Raw genomic sequence first — 15,345 nt, 5'->3', positions numbered from 1 at the left:
TCAGTCAGTGTAGGTTTACCACTTTGATGGTTACTGTGGTTGTAAATCTCTTGGTGTAGAGCAGAGATAAGAACAAGAACACCATATAAAGTCTGCAGGATCAGTCGTCCCTGTTTGGTCCTAAAAAATGAGGATAAATAAGGAGAGCACGTTGTTGCCTCGTCGAGTTCAGACATGTACGGTAAATAACTTATCTATATGTCATATGAGGTGAAGGGATTTATGGCACTGACACAGTAAATGTGAGAAGTGCACTGCAGCCCACACTGGGTCAGTCATTGTTCAGTACAGTGGTCTAACATTCGTCTTTCCTTTTCCAGGTCAGTATTCCAGTGTTTCTCAGAGGAAGGAGAGGACCCCACCCTGAAAGTCATCCTGAGGACACCTGAGACAAGTCATGTCACCTGAGCTGCTCTGAAATAAACATAAAGCCCTCATCCAAAACATGGTGCTCAATAATCACTTTACACCTGCAATTTACTGTATGTATATTATAATATATATCAAGATAACGATTCTAGGAGGATCGGGTTATTTATTAGTTGGGTTATATTGTTATATAATGTATGTGTCAATTTAAAGTATATGATAAGCCATTTTATCAGGGGGTTTTTCATCATTTCTGTCAATTATTATTTCAAACATAACCATTTTCTCTGTGCTTGCTTAAAAGTAACCTTATCTAATATAATCCAGTAACGGCTCATACCTGATGTAAAGCTTGTTTCTCATTGGCACAATTGTACTTCTGATCACTGTAAATTCATCGTTTTGTCCACTTTCTTAAACAAATCTCACATGATTCAATGCAAAGTAAACTGAAGTGGAACCGAGAGGAATAAATCATCTCTTCCAAAGGCTTAATGTGAGATTTCATTCGCCACATTGGACCAGTTTAAAGATTTCGTTTTCCGTGCATGAAAATAATCTTTAGCGCACATGGTTTGACTAAATGTGTAATATGACATTGAAACTTTCCTGTGGGTGTGTGCGAAGCGCAGCGGTGGAGAGCGCTCAGGTTGTCTGTGCAGCGTGTGCAGTGTGTGCAGTGTGTGTGTGTGTGCGTGCAGTGTGTGTGTGTGTATGTGCGTGTGTGTGTGTGTGCAGGCTCCGGGCTGTGGAGGCTGAGCAGGAGAGAGTGGGAGGAGCGGGGAGTGCTCCAGTCCAATCCGGGCCGACGGGTAAAGCCTCTCCTCTGCGCTCTTCCCTCCCTCAGCCCGCAGAAAACAGTGAAACCCTCCCATAGAGGTGAGAGCGCAGATGTCATGAGAGAAGCGACCACACGACCAGAGCGCAGCGACCGACGCACCGAGCCACCTCAACCCGCCTCCCCGCGCCCCGGTCTGGGATGCTTTTAGCGCAAGAGACGCCTCCACTCAGGGCAGCCTAGTGGACCTCGACGCTGATCGTCTTCACTCTTTTCGTTCGTTGTTGTCATTTTTGAAACACGAGGACAGCCCCCCCCCACGACCACCACCACCACGCAACTCCCTCCCCACATATCTCCGAGCATTTATGTTTCTTTCTTCATGAGTGCTGCTTTGAGGAGCGAGCCTCAGCACCAGCTCCATCACGGCCAACACTATGAGAGGTAAGACCGTCTCACCGCTCCATGCCGAGCCGCACTTTCCCCAGGCTTCATCCCGCTTAACACAACACACACACACATGCACACAACACACTCACACACACACATAACACGGCAACCTTTATCCCAGATTTGGCCTTGAAAGTTTATTCTGGGAGTTTTCGCCGCATATCTGTTTTGTCCCTTTTCCTCCGCAGAGAAACTTGAAGTGTATGTGGTTGGATTTCTCTCCATCCTCAGCAGCCAGCTCTCTCCTAAAACGCATACAAAGTTCATCTGGATCTCTGTGCATGTGTGTGTGTGTGTGTGTCCTGAGCCTGAGTGTGTGTTCGTGTATAAATAGGCCTAACAAACGTTGCAAATTCGTGCGTAAAGCCGTCGGAGGCTTTGGCTGAAAATTAAAAGTGGCGCAAGATATTTGATTAAAGCTTTTAATCAGTTGAGCCCCAGTCCTCTCCACCTGCGGAAACCAGGGATCAGATCAGATGATGTGAAGTGGGGAAAAACTTGTTTTGTCTCTTTATAGGTATAAACTTTCTTGACTGTTTCAGGGATACTAAACACGCGCTCCACTAACCCATATTTCTATAACGCGCTGCATGCGCACCCCGCTGGGGATGTGCAGACACACAAACATACTCACACACAAACACACACAGGTTTATACATGTCGTTCAACTCTCAATAAGACTTTTGCTTTCTCTCCTTTGATTTCCTTGAAAATCAGAAAAGCATTTTTTTAAATATCAATCAGTACTATTTGCAGTTTATCAGTTAATAGCAGTCAATCATTATACTTCATTATTTTACCCGTTATTACTATTATAGCTCAGTGTCTGTAGGTTTCTTTTTATTATGACTTCAATTCTCTCAAAAACGTGCGCTGACGCAAAGTTGCAACACGAGTTCGACTGGATGGTCTTGAAGTCTAATGTAAAGACTGCGTCGACTCGTCTTAAACTGACACGTTTCCATATATCACTTAAACTGAGTAAACCACGTCCCGATGTCAAGCAGGAATGAGACAGGAAGTGTTGGAGGGTTTCCATTCACATGCACAAAGTCTAAACTTCAGGGAAATACGAAAACGCTCAGCATGATAACGTGGGAAAAAGTCAAACCTTGTTGACAAAAACGGAGCTTAAATATGTTTAAAAATAATAAACACACTTTGACTTACTATCTACATTGGCCCCGAGGCATTATTGTAATCAGATGTATAGTTTTGTATTTAATTTATAGTTTTCCTGTTAAAATGTATATCTTCATGATTATGAACTTAAATTTAATGTAGTTTTCATCTATCTATCTATCTATCTATCTGTAATGTTTTTATGTTTGAACGTTAAATTAAGCTTTTTCCTACCTCAGGCCATCAAACCTTGGGCAAGAAAAACATGAGAAGGCCAAACCCCCCCAACCTTCTCTCTCTATCTCTCTTACTCTCTCTCTCTCATCCCATGGCAAACTCCTCTGTCATGCACCTTGTATTTTATCCACATTTTAATGGGCCTCGCGACCACTCTCGTGCATGGGAGGCTTTGGGGGGGGGTATACCGAAAGTTCCTGCTTTCATTTTATTGCCGTGGTCGGCAGAAGAGGCCCCTGAAGCGTCTCTCTCACCTCTCTTTCTCCATGTCTCTCTCTCTCTTTCTCCCTCTCTCACTCTCTCTCTCCATCTTCCTCTCTCCCTCTGCACGCCCCAAAGGGTTTTGTCAGATAGAATTAAATCAGTGTGGGCCGTGCGGCCCCCACTCTCAACCTGTGTGTGTGTGTGTGTGTGTGTGTAAAAACTCAGCTGCCCTTACACAGAAATGTGCTCACAACCACAAGGTTATAAAAAATAGAGGCCCCTCATGAGCCGTGGTAATTATCACATAACAATAGCCACGACTCCTGAAGCCCTCACCGAAGATGATGTCATCCCAGCGCCAGGCCAGGAATCGCCAGAGAAATATAAAATAATATCATCAGGGCCTTTTCTTCCTGACAGAAAACGGAGCATTGAAGAGTTTTTTTTCTAACGTGACTCAATGTTGTGTAGGACGCTGTAAACAGGATAATCATTTCTGTATTTTCAATGGCAACATGATGATGCTGTGTGTGAGTGGTGCTCCTCTTCAACCCAACAAAGAAGTTGAGTAATAAAATAGCATGGGTAACAGTGATGTCATATATTGTTGAAAATTTTTGGTGATGGCAAAGTTTAGAACTATATAATAAAAACTGAAAAATTGACAAAAAATAGCTTCACAAATACAAAACAAATTGTCATTGTTGTCCACTTTGAATTTATAGTTTTAATTACTGCAATCAAAAGTTATATTTTGGTAAAATTAATATGGGTTTGTAAAGCTCATCAGATCCAATCATCATCATCAACATCCTCCTACCAAAAGTAAAGTCTGAGCGGAGTTAAGACAAACACACTCTTATACACACTTAGAACCAAGTGAATATTTACATAAACTCACAAAACCTCATCAGCATAAACTGACATGTATTCTACATATCAATTTCCTCCTTTCACTCTATGATCTTTACATTAGTTCCCATCATCCTGTGTCCGATTGTGTTTTGTATCGCAGAAAAAAACCCACAAGAGCCTCTAAACCGCATCTATGCTCCTGGGTCAGCAAGGTCAGCGAGTTCATCTATGGAGGGAGCTAAAGGGGAGGAGGGGTTTACAGCGCCATCTGATCCCACTGTTAGCGATATGTGTCAATCACATTCTCCCACACTCCTTCGCCATGGGAAAAGATAGGATGACAGAAACTCGGGAAGTGTGAGAGAGCAATAAACAAGAAAGGTGATGATGAGTGGTGTGAAGAGAAGAGGACAGGAACCACTAAAAGGCTCAAATCCACAGCGACATACTTATTCACATTTCTAACATGATTTGTATTAGCTCGCAAAAGGCATTGATGTGCTCACACACAAACACAGACAGCACCGAAAACAATATGCACACGCGCAGCTGCAATACTATGCATGACGGCCTCATCATGTCCAACATTGATTTGGCCGATTCTAAAGCATCCCGCGATCAATTTTTTGTGGAAGCCAACGGAAGCAGTCTGTTTAGATAATTCGAAAACTGGAATGATGTTAAAGAATCGTTTTAATCCACAATTCACTATGTGTATTACTTAATTTATTTGTTTGTTCTGCTGCTGTAAAGTTTATTCCTATTATAGGTTATAAAAAAAAAGTTTAAATGGATCATTGTGTTTATAAGATATTGGTAACACTTAACTTTAGGTTTCTTTATTTAGCTTTAATCAGAAAAAAGTCAATAAAGGGGTTATAACACTAAAATGTAGTTGTTGGCAGATCTAAGTGTTTATCACTGTATTTGTAAACAACTATGATTGCTCCTGTGGGCACCATTGTTGTATACACGGATAATAAACACAGTTGCAGTAATATAAAATATGTCTTTAAATAAAAATAGGAAAAATACATGATCAAATACTACCTAATCTCTGCCTTCAACTGCATTACAATGTATTGTAAACCTTTCAATACATGTTTATATAATGCTAATAAAATAAACTAATGGAGGGTTATTACTCACTGCACACAATATTGGGCACCTGGCCTGAGTGAATCTGAGGTTTGCACTGTTATCAGGTCATGTGTGGTCTGTTGCAGAGCTCTGCGTTGTTGATTGTGTTGTTTATTGTGTGCTTGTGCTGACTAATGGCCCAGTGTTATGTAAGAAGAGAGGAGAGATTACCCCAAGCCCATGCAGGCCACATTGTTAATCCCTCAACATAGCCCTACTGACTGACTGAGGTACCACCTGAGTGCTGTTGCAACACGGACACATGCTCTCTCTCTTACACACACTCACACTTATGTTCAGGACTCCATTCCCACTGGCTGCCCCTGCCTTCGGATACCCCCACTCAACTACTCCTCACTTAGTGTGTCTGCCCTCCACAAAAAATATCCCACACAGTGTGTGTGGCCTGAATGGATCTGCTGTGGTCCCACTGAGCCACTATCATAGCCTGTGTTTGTTTAGCATGTGCTCAACGCGCACTCCATGTTGGTTTTATCCCTCTGCCGCTGTCTGGGAGAGGCGAACAGTTTTACCCCCACTCTCTCTCTCGCTCTTCCCTTTCTTAATCTTTATACACACAAAGCGTGGGCTACACGGCACGCTCCGGTTTGTGTCTCCACTTTAACTTAGCCGGGAGGGATTTCAGCTCGAACCACTCCTAAACTCTAATTCTGCCTTGAAGTCATGGAGTCTTCTGACAGCTTCTTCGGTTTTGTCAGTTTTACTCATCCATGAAGGCAGCATATCTCAATGGAGACACAATGATATTCAATATTCACATTTTCCTCCGATTTACATTGAAGTAAAAACCGGGGGAAGAGGGTGACTGCGCTTGTTAAACGCAGGAACCAAGTAATGTATGAACAGAGAGACCAGAGCTACCAGTGGAGGGCTATACTTTCATGAAGAATCTGCTCATATCAAGAGCAGGAATTCATTTTGCTTTCTCATAATCAATCTTGTTTTGTGGACAGCCTGCAGCATGTTCACCTGCACAGTCCCGTTTTATTCAATGTCCTGTAGAACTGAGAGTCCCTGAAGGGAATACATGGTCCAATAAAGTTAAATCTGGAGATAAACAATAAAAGTGAATGATAGAGTGAGATAAGAAAAGAGAGCAAGCACGGGAGAGTCTTAGGAGTTATATAATAGTGCGTTTGTGTGTGTGTTTGTGCGTATGTGTTTGCTTCAGCAAGATAGAGTGAGAGGGATAACAGAGTGGAGGGTGGGGAAAACTCTGAAGTTTTAGTTGCAGAAACATTGACACACACACACACACACACATACTCACTAATACATACACACATACACACACACACGCTCACTGACACACGCACGTGCACACACACACAAACTCCCCTGTCCTCACTTTACTCTTCGTCAGCACCTGTAATAGTCGTATCCAAAGTCCACGCTTGCAAACCACCCATTTGGACTCTGGCTAACACTAAAAGCTGATTGACTCAAAGCCTCTGCTACACACATAAACATATTTATATAGATGAAAAGCTTCTTTATTGTTTAATAATGCTGATGTCTCTGAGACAGGAATTATGACATAAAAGTAGCATGTTTTTGTTGATGTCACGACTTTACCTCTCCATAGTTGCGAGATAGATTTATTATGGATATCATGTGTGTGCATCAGCTATCTGAAATCTTAGAGGATGTCGCTAAATGCCTCCACTCTGTGAAGGTGTTCAGTGCTGGCAGGTGCACAGCACGCACTAGCAACATTAAGCCTATAATATGACTTAGCCTACTGCGGCATCTTTTCTTAATGACAAAGATTAGTCTGTTTTAGTGCTTGTAATCTCATTGAAGAGACTCTTATTAGGTCTATCTTTCTTTCTTCCCCCATCGCTCTCTCCCTTTCTCTCCCTCACTTTGTCCAAATCTTGAGTTACCTCCTTTAACCTGTGTATGTTTGTGTGTGTGTGTGTATGCATGTGCATGTGCATGTGCGTGTGTCAGTGAGCGTCTGTGCGTCCTAAGCCTTGTCTGTTGACGAGAGTTCTCCTGTCATTCACAAAGAGAATGCAATTATGAAACGAAAACTGATGCCGCTTTTGTTCTCTCTACTCAAATTGAATGTTCATAACACATTCTGTTGAATCATGCCACAGGAGAGAGAGAGAGAGAGAGAGAGAGAGAGAGAGACAGAGAGAGAGAGAGCGAGAGAGAGAGAGAGAGAGAGCAGGTGAAGAGCAGAGCAACCGGGTCGAGCTGAGCTGTGTGATAGTCTTTGTGATCAATTTGCCTCTGTGAGAGATGCCCCTGGGGCCACTTTGGGGAGAACCTTGTTAGGCTGAGTTAAATTGTTGCCTGGGGCGAGCTATTAGTGGCCATCCCTGGGAGAGGACACACACACACACACATACATACACTCGCTCTACACTTACTTAAAACGACCACGTACGTTCAATCCTTTTGAGAACACATAGAATCAAATGGAAACTCATTCATTTATATGCTCGTGTTTCACTCAGAGAGACACATAAACACGCAGCCGGTGGAGCAAGAATCTTTACTTAAGTAGCAGTAACACTGTGTTGTCCTGCGCTTGAGAGGTGTTGAATAAATACATCTATTTACTTACTTACCAGTAATACCACAGTGTAAAATAACTGCATTACAAGTATGAGTTGTATCACTGTAAAGGCTAGTTTTGAAAATTAAGGGAATTCAACAAAGTACTGAAAAAACTGGCGGGAATGTAATAAGTAGTTATTATATAATAAAAAAATGTACTGAAAATATTAAAAGTAAAAGTAGTTAAAATGCAGAATGGTCTTTTTTAGAGACACAGTATATTGCATAGAGTATATTATATTATTGTTCTTTTGTAGGAGCTAATCCCAAATTCTTCTGTCACTGGGTAGTTAAATCTCTTGCACCTATTCATGGTCATATGCTTAGAAAGAAATCTGTTAATCTGCAAAGTAACTCTCTAAACTTAAGTACAAAACATATGTAAATGTGCAGTATTTGTTGTTTTGCCCTTCTACTCACATCTGAACTTATCCGCGATATAATTTAATTTGATAGCAAAGTGACAAATTGTATATATCGATATAATAGTATGATCGCACAAGACTGATGAGAGGTATGACACATGTAATCGTTTTAAATGTTCAACCTCAGATTTGTTTGTCTTGAGAGTATTTGCCATTTTCCATCTGTTCATAGAGTTTAAGACCGCAGTAAACTGATTGACATTTTAATTTTGAATAATCAATATCAACTGATGGGGGGAAATGTATAAAGATTTTGTAGCAATATTGTCCAGACATAGACGCGTACATTTACATACATATAACATTTCATCAGGTTTAAAGAGGAAGTGAGTCTGTGTGAACAACATTCAGAGTTTCCATCCTTCTCTCAGTTATTCAATTCAGTCAGTTATTCACACTAAGTGCCGCTCTCGTCATTATTGCTTTAAGGTCCATTCAGCCTCACTAATGTTGATGCTCCTGTTTGCCGATTTTATAAAGGATGTGACTCGAGCCAAACTGAGGGGAAATTTGTCTACACCTTATGTAAGAACCCAAAGCAATTTTCTGTCTGTGTTTCTGTGGATGTCCCTCTCTTTGCATTTCTCCCTCCATACTGGCTGGGGTAGCCACCTTGTCCTCTCCCTTCCCCCCTCAAACACACACACACACACACACTGTCATCTGCAATTAGGCTCAAGAGAAACACCATAGAAGGAGGAGCGAGAGGTTAAGGGAGGATGAGGACATGGCCAACGCCAACAAAACGTTATTTCCTCACCTCACAGAATGAAATGGCAGGATCTCAGTCAGTATGTGTGTTTGGGGGGGAGGGGGGGTTCCCCTCACCCGAAAAAAAACAGAACACCACGACCCACTCAGTGTTTTAACAACTCGGTGTGCACACATGCATGTCTGCTAACGTGACAGTGAAGGCGTGTGAGGAGAAGAAAATAAACACATAAGAGGTTAAAGCACTGTGTTTGTGTGAGTTCATCTGTGTGTGTGTGTGTGTGTGTGTGTGTGTGTGTGTGTGTGTGAGAGTGCGCATGTTTGCTCCAGCGAGTGCGCCTCAGTGTGTGCACATTCTCATGGCCGCTTTCAGGACGGTAATGACCAGATGCAGACCTCTCACACTTGGACTCGTTCCTTCCCCTCTGATGCACTCGCTCAGTCCTTAAGGAAAGGTCAAAGGCCATGTGGTTCCTACAGGTCACCCAGGGGGCTGGAGTGTGAGCGTACGCCTGTGAGTGTGTGTACAGTGACCATGAGAGGCAGATCTGAGGAGGCAGATGGGCAGACTGTGTGTCTGTTGAGGCAGGGGTTGGCTTTACCCTGTGGATTTTTTCCCACGCCTCCTCCTCTTATCCATCTGAGGACACATGCTGCACTGGGTGGGAGACCGTGTGAGTGTGTGTTGGGTGGGGGGCAAGCACAAAATCATACAGTAAAGTCTGTTTTTTTCAAAAGCAGTTTGCTGTAATTTATGCATTCAAGCATGCTGAATGTGTGTCTGTGTCTGTCTGAACCAACGTGTCTGTGTGTGTGTGTGTGTGTGTGTGTGTGTGTGTGTGTGTGTGTGTGTGTGCATGTGAATCGATGCACTGGATGACAGCCAGTGGCCCCCTTCTGTTCCCTCTCTGTGGCATCCAATCGCGCCCGAGCACAATATTCTCTGAGCAAACCGCAGCTGATCCCAGACCTGCTATCTGAGCAATTACCCAGAGTGCTTTGGAGCCGCATGGCAAGCTGGACAAACTCATGCCCTCTGACATACACCGTGGGGGAGGGCGAGCGCGACTGTTTTTCTGACTGTTTGTACGTATGTGTGTGTGTGTGTGTGTGTGTTGGCAAAGCATGGAAGCGGGGTCGATGACGTTACTCTGATGGGAAAAGCAGAGGTTGGGGGTAGGCACATGTATGCTCATGCAGCAACAGTGTGACTGTATATTACACAGTGGACAAAGACGTGCTTAGCAGCGAGGGATGGAGGTGGGGGAGGGGAGACGGGCCCGCTGCATGGCGTTACGATTATGACTGTAGCACAGACAGAACCCGTGCACAACGGTGTCACCTTGCGTTAATGAGGATGCTTTGTGTTGAGTCGGGGAGGATCATCACGGGCAGAAGTTCACTGCTGCTCTTCAAGGCTGCAACTAAAGATTTCCCCCCAATTTACTGATAAACCGTCGCTCGGTTGAATTTCAGAAAACAGTAGCAAATGTCCATCACATTTTCCGTGTCATGAAAGACAGTTGGATTGAGATTGGACACATGTAGATAGGATTTTCTTCTGCTTAAATGAAACACAGACAAATATCCATTCGATATACTTGAAAGGAATATTTGTATTTTCATATTTGTTACCTGAAAATACTTGTTTTCGTATCGTTATCCATATCTGCACTAAATTCTAGCTTTTCATCGATATTACCACTCAGATTTCTTCATGAAGATCTCTGCATTAATTCTTGCCAAATTCACAAAACGTTGAAAAACACTTTATCTCCCAATGTTAAAGAAAGTAAAGAAAAAAAATCCTGCATCCAACCCAGAACAGATCTGCATTAAAATATGATAAGTTCTTCCATGATTCATACCGCATCCTTCCACTAATGTACGTCGTAATACAGACCCAGTAGTTTCTGCATAATCCAGTTAATGCAGATGAAAACATAACTTCCTTGGTGGAGGTTCTAACATGAAGCAGAGAAAAGCAGGGTAGCAGAGAGAGAGAGGCTCATATCAAAGAATGAATGGCAGGTTTGATTTAAAATAGTTGCCATTTCATTTTCTGCTGATCCTGCTAATCAATTTATTCACTTAAGCACTGGTGCAGTTTAAATGATGAATTGGAGCAATTGAGCGGGCTGCAGTGAACTGCACGCTTTAAACATTGTGAAAATGAAGAGCAAATGAATATAAAAAAGCACAGATGGATTAATATCTTACCTCAATTTTTTTGTACCGATCACAAATGTGCCGAACAGTTCAAATCAGAGCCCTGGTCAGATTTGAGAACAGATTTAATATTGTCCTTTTGCCTGTATGCCATGGCTGAAGAATCTTAATACTCCACACTTCATCATTTTACTAAGAATAAATTTGAGGCATCGAATACCGTTGAACAGACAGAGAAACAGGAAAAAAGGAAAGAGAGAGATGATGAATTTCTAGCTGGACTCAATCTGCGATTGTCAAAGTTACATCGTTACCATCTTAAAACCTAAGCCTGTCAGGGCTCCCAAAACAATGGCATTTATGATAAATACTGTACGCTTTAGCTTTTTAGAATGTATTTTATTTTAAGGAGAGCAGATAGTCCAATATATTTTTTTAGCTGTTTCAAGCAGTAAAAAGAGACAGGCAAGAGAGAAGTATGACAGCACGCAGCACATCGCCCGTTTGAAACCATATGCAGTGGCAGGGTTTCATTGATTTTAATGGGACAGTATGATGTGAAAACATGACAGGAGACACAGGGGAGGTAACCCAAGCAGCTCTGCTATACGCTATTCCCAGCTGTGTGTTCATCCACTCAGCGATCATGCCACCAAAAGTTTTCCCAGTGTTTTTCATCATCGGCAGAGGAGAAGAAAACGCTTGTTCCTCTCTAAGCTCTGTGAGACGCGAAAGACGGAAAAACGCTGAGAGATGGAAATAGATCATGAAATACAGAAACTGGAATGATTTCCCAGTCACACAGCCACTTACAGCGAGCAGGAGCATTCAGAGGGAAAAGAAAAAGTCAAACAGACTGAAGTGGATCGGATGGCGAACAGTGATAGCATAATTCACAGTATATAGACATCTAAGAGCTGCGTTCGAGTTCAGCTTTAACAAGGAGGGGTGGGGGGTATAGTGCTGATCTCCTTCATTTCCCCACAAGATATCTAGTTAGATGGGAAGAAGCTATGCATATTCTTAATGAAGTGGAGATACCACCCACATTCATCCCCAACAAATCAACCCCTGGGACTACAGTAGGAGTTGTGTTTGCATTTTCGCAGTTTCACATTTGGGCAAAAGTTACTGTTCCAAAAGCTTTGATTCCACAGCACTGATCTCTAGTGTATAACAGTGTTATTGTTACTGCATGTCACTGTGCATGTGTGTGTGTGTGTCTGTGTGTGTATGTTGCCTTGGATATGTTTCTGTTGAAGACTCACCCCCCGCAGGCTGAATGAATGAAACATGCATGTCCAGTCTGCCCTTTTTGAAACACACAAACACAAAAACACACACAGACACACACACAGTCGTGTCTTCATGACTTCAGGGAACATTACAGCAACTTGTGTTTATTTCCTGGAATCTTACTCTAACCATAACAATAGTTACAACTTGCATAACCATGACCTTTACCTTAAACTAACCTTCAAACATGATTTAGGGTCCCCACAGCATGTGTGTTACCTGGACCTGGAAATAAATACATATGTAAACTACACATGTATAGCAGCACCTAGTGGCCTTGATTTGCTGTTACATTATCAGTATAAAATAAGAGAGCTGCCTTTTTAAATAGCCATGTAATGTCATAGTCATGTGTGAGCCTGTGTGTGAGCTACTTATGAGCTCCAGATGAAGTATCGCTACTCTATCTACTATGTGCAGCTCTGGGCTTTTTTCTCCTGCAGAGCAATGTAGATAATTAGGACTCTATTTAGAGAGAGAGGGCCAGCCCAGGAAATACACAGGAGATCCTCACTTCATTAAAAATCAATTATCATAACACACGTGCCAGCGCAATACAACCCTCATGGCCACAATCAGCCACACACACATGCACGTGTGCAAGCTCGCAGTAGTGTAGCCCACAATACAACGACTGCCTTTGCCTTGCTCTTTGTAAAAGCCACCTTCAGTTAGTTCTCTAGATTGTGCGGGCCTGATCCTCCTCTTAGCTTAGGAATCGCCAGCGCTGCAGTCCCGCTCTTACATAATAACCTCAGTATAACGTGTGCACGCCAGCTGGCTGAGGCGGCTGTCACTCACTCAGCTCGGACTGGATCAACTCGGGTTGGGAAGAAGTCCCACCCATCTCTGTAAAAGAGCTAAAAGCAAATAAATAATAATAAAAAAAACAAAAAAAACAGACACACACAAGTGACTTTTTAGCACCGAGGTTTTTTTGGGGAAATAGAAGCCTGTCAGAATAAGGAGAGGGGAATAGCTGCATTAAACTTCATTCTCGGATGCACTACTCTATTTCAGGAATTCTTCTACTAGAACTTTGAAGCTAAAAGTAAAAACCTGAAATCAAACAACTACAATGCTTTATTGTACATCCTAACTGTGAAAACAATAGGAGAACAGTCTCTTCTAAACATCCAACAGATAACACTTTATTCTGCTCCATGTATAATCCACCACTGCAGCTACAGTGTAACAAGGCGGCAAGCGTCTATTGTCGACAGGATGTGGAAGTGGGAGTCCTTTGGTAAACAATTCACAAAGCCTCCGCTGCTGAGAGGGCGACAGGACGAACAGTTGAGTTGGCTGCACACACTGATGACATCACTTCCTTTCAGAGTGTGACAGCTTAGCACATCATCGCAGTGACAGCCAGACGAGTGCAGTGAGTGGGTGGTCACCCTGGCAACAGCAATGCTGTCATGACCATCTCCCTATATCCTACCTGACAGTCCCCGCTGGCAGTGAGCACAACAACACTCTCGACAATGCACACACCCACACTCGAACGCACGGAGACATGTACACATACTTTATATTTCTCGAATGTCTTTCTTACAAGTGAAATGCTCGCTCAAACCATCTCAGATACAACCACTGAAACAATGCAATGCCCACACGCACACACACATGCTCCTTTGGGCATAATTATGTGATACATAGAGGAGTACAATCCCATGGGGAAGAAACAGGAAACACACACTCCTCTGAGGTAGGAAAATGCAAAGAGGGTGTTCTAACAATCGGCAGAGATAATAACTATGTATATCCACCTGGCAGCAGCAGCCGCTGAGGGCCAAGCACATTCCGTTAGCCAGAACCCACAGATACTTTCATAATCAAAAACTGAATAAGAGTTTGAATTATAGTTTGTTTAAACTTTCACAAAAGCGAAACATAAGAGAGTTGTGTAGAACTAAGAATGAAGGTGATATCGAGTAATGGCGTATGGCAGATGGACTGTTGTCCCGACGTCTGTTTGCTGCTTTTATGAGGCCTGATGATAGCACCCCATGTCCCGGGCTCAACTGACCTGTTTTACGGTCTATAAATAGTGAGTTATAGGCCATGTTCGTTGACAGCTCTGTGTATGTGTAGTCTGTACGTGGTCCCAGACCAGTGCTCTGCTCTGACCCAGTTTGGAGCCGGTTGGCCGGGAATTGGGGAAACTGGGTCACGTCTTGAGCCGCACCAGAACTCTCAACATGAGCTATGCTACCACAGGCACAAAGTCAAACCGTGTGTGGTTTCGTCCACATCATTCATTCACCGACCGTCTACAACGTGAGCCTGGGACAAGACACACAGATGCATTGTTGTGTTTGAGGTACTGTACGACATGTCAGTTAGAAAATGACAAGAGATCAATAAGGACACTAGAGGCCAACCACAACAACACAGGTGTGAAGAACAGTGAACGATGTTGACATTTTTATGCCTCCTAATGACCACTAGGGGGGCAGGTGAGCAAGTGAGTGAATGACCGAATAAGCAAAGAACTCTCACTTACTCCATATTCCCACTTCTCTTCACTTGTGCTGTTCTAACTAATTTGCATGAATCAGCTGACACTGACCCACCAGCTGGGGATCTCTGTTGTTTTTATTCATTCAGAGTGGAACAGTCAAACTCCCTGAGCTGCTGCTGTAGTTTATAGACGGTGTATGTAGACCGCAGTGACTGTCTCCACCTGCTTAGTCACTTGGACAGACAGAACTGTTTCCATTGAGCTGCATTGGGGATGATCCAATTATATATACTGCACAGTCATTCCTACACAGACATACACACACCGTCATACTTACATGTAAATCTACACACCTAGAACGATAGAGATAGACAGACAGACAGACAAACAGGCTCAACTAAGCACAACGTCTGCAAATATAAACTGTCGAACTGTAAAAGCTGTACGTTGCTCTGCTTGTTGACTCTGTCCATTCTGGGGAAAGTTTATCAATTTTGCACAATTTCCTACAAGTGGGACTTTTCAAGGA

The 15,345-nt window shown here is 42.9% G+C and overlaps 1 protein-coding gene across 1 annotated transcript in view; it reads left to right on the top strand.

Annotated features, from left to right (window-relative positions):
• Positions 1 to 1,324: 1,324 nt before the first annotated feature.
• rorb (RAR-related orphan receptor B) overlaps positions 1,325 to 15,345 on the top strand; it is a 22,513-nt gene continuing 8,492 nt past the window's right edge. The window contains exon 1 of the mRNA XM_053420867.1: positions 1,325 to 1,591. Coding sequence (XP_053276842.1) covers positions 1,585 to 1,591 — 7 coding nt within the window. The 5' untranslated portion in view covers positions 1,325 to 1,584. The remainder of the gene's footprint in view (positions 1,592 to 15,345) is intronic.

The sequence above is a fragment of the Pleuronectes platessa genome, chromosome 4, assembly GCF_947347685.1.
Source record: "Pleuronectes platessa chromosome 4, fPlePla1.1, whole genome shotgun sequence".
NCBI lineage: Eukaryota > Metazoa > Chordata > Actinopteri > Pleuronectiformes > Pleuronectidae > Pleuronectes > Pleuronectes platessa.
Note: the sequence above shows the minus strand (reverse complement) of the source record. Positions and strands in the feature narration are given on the sequence as shown.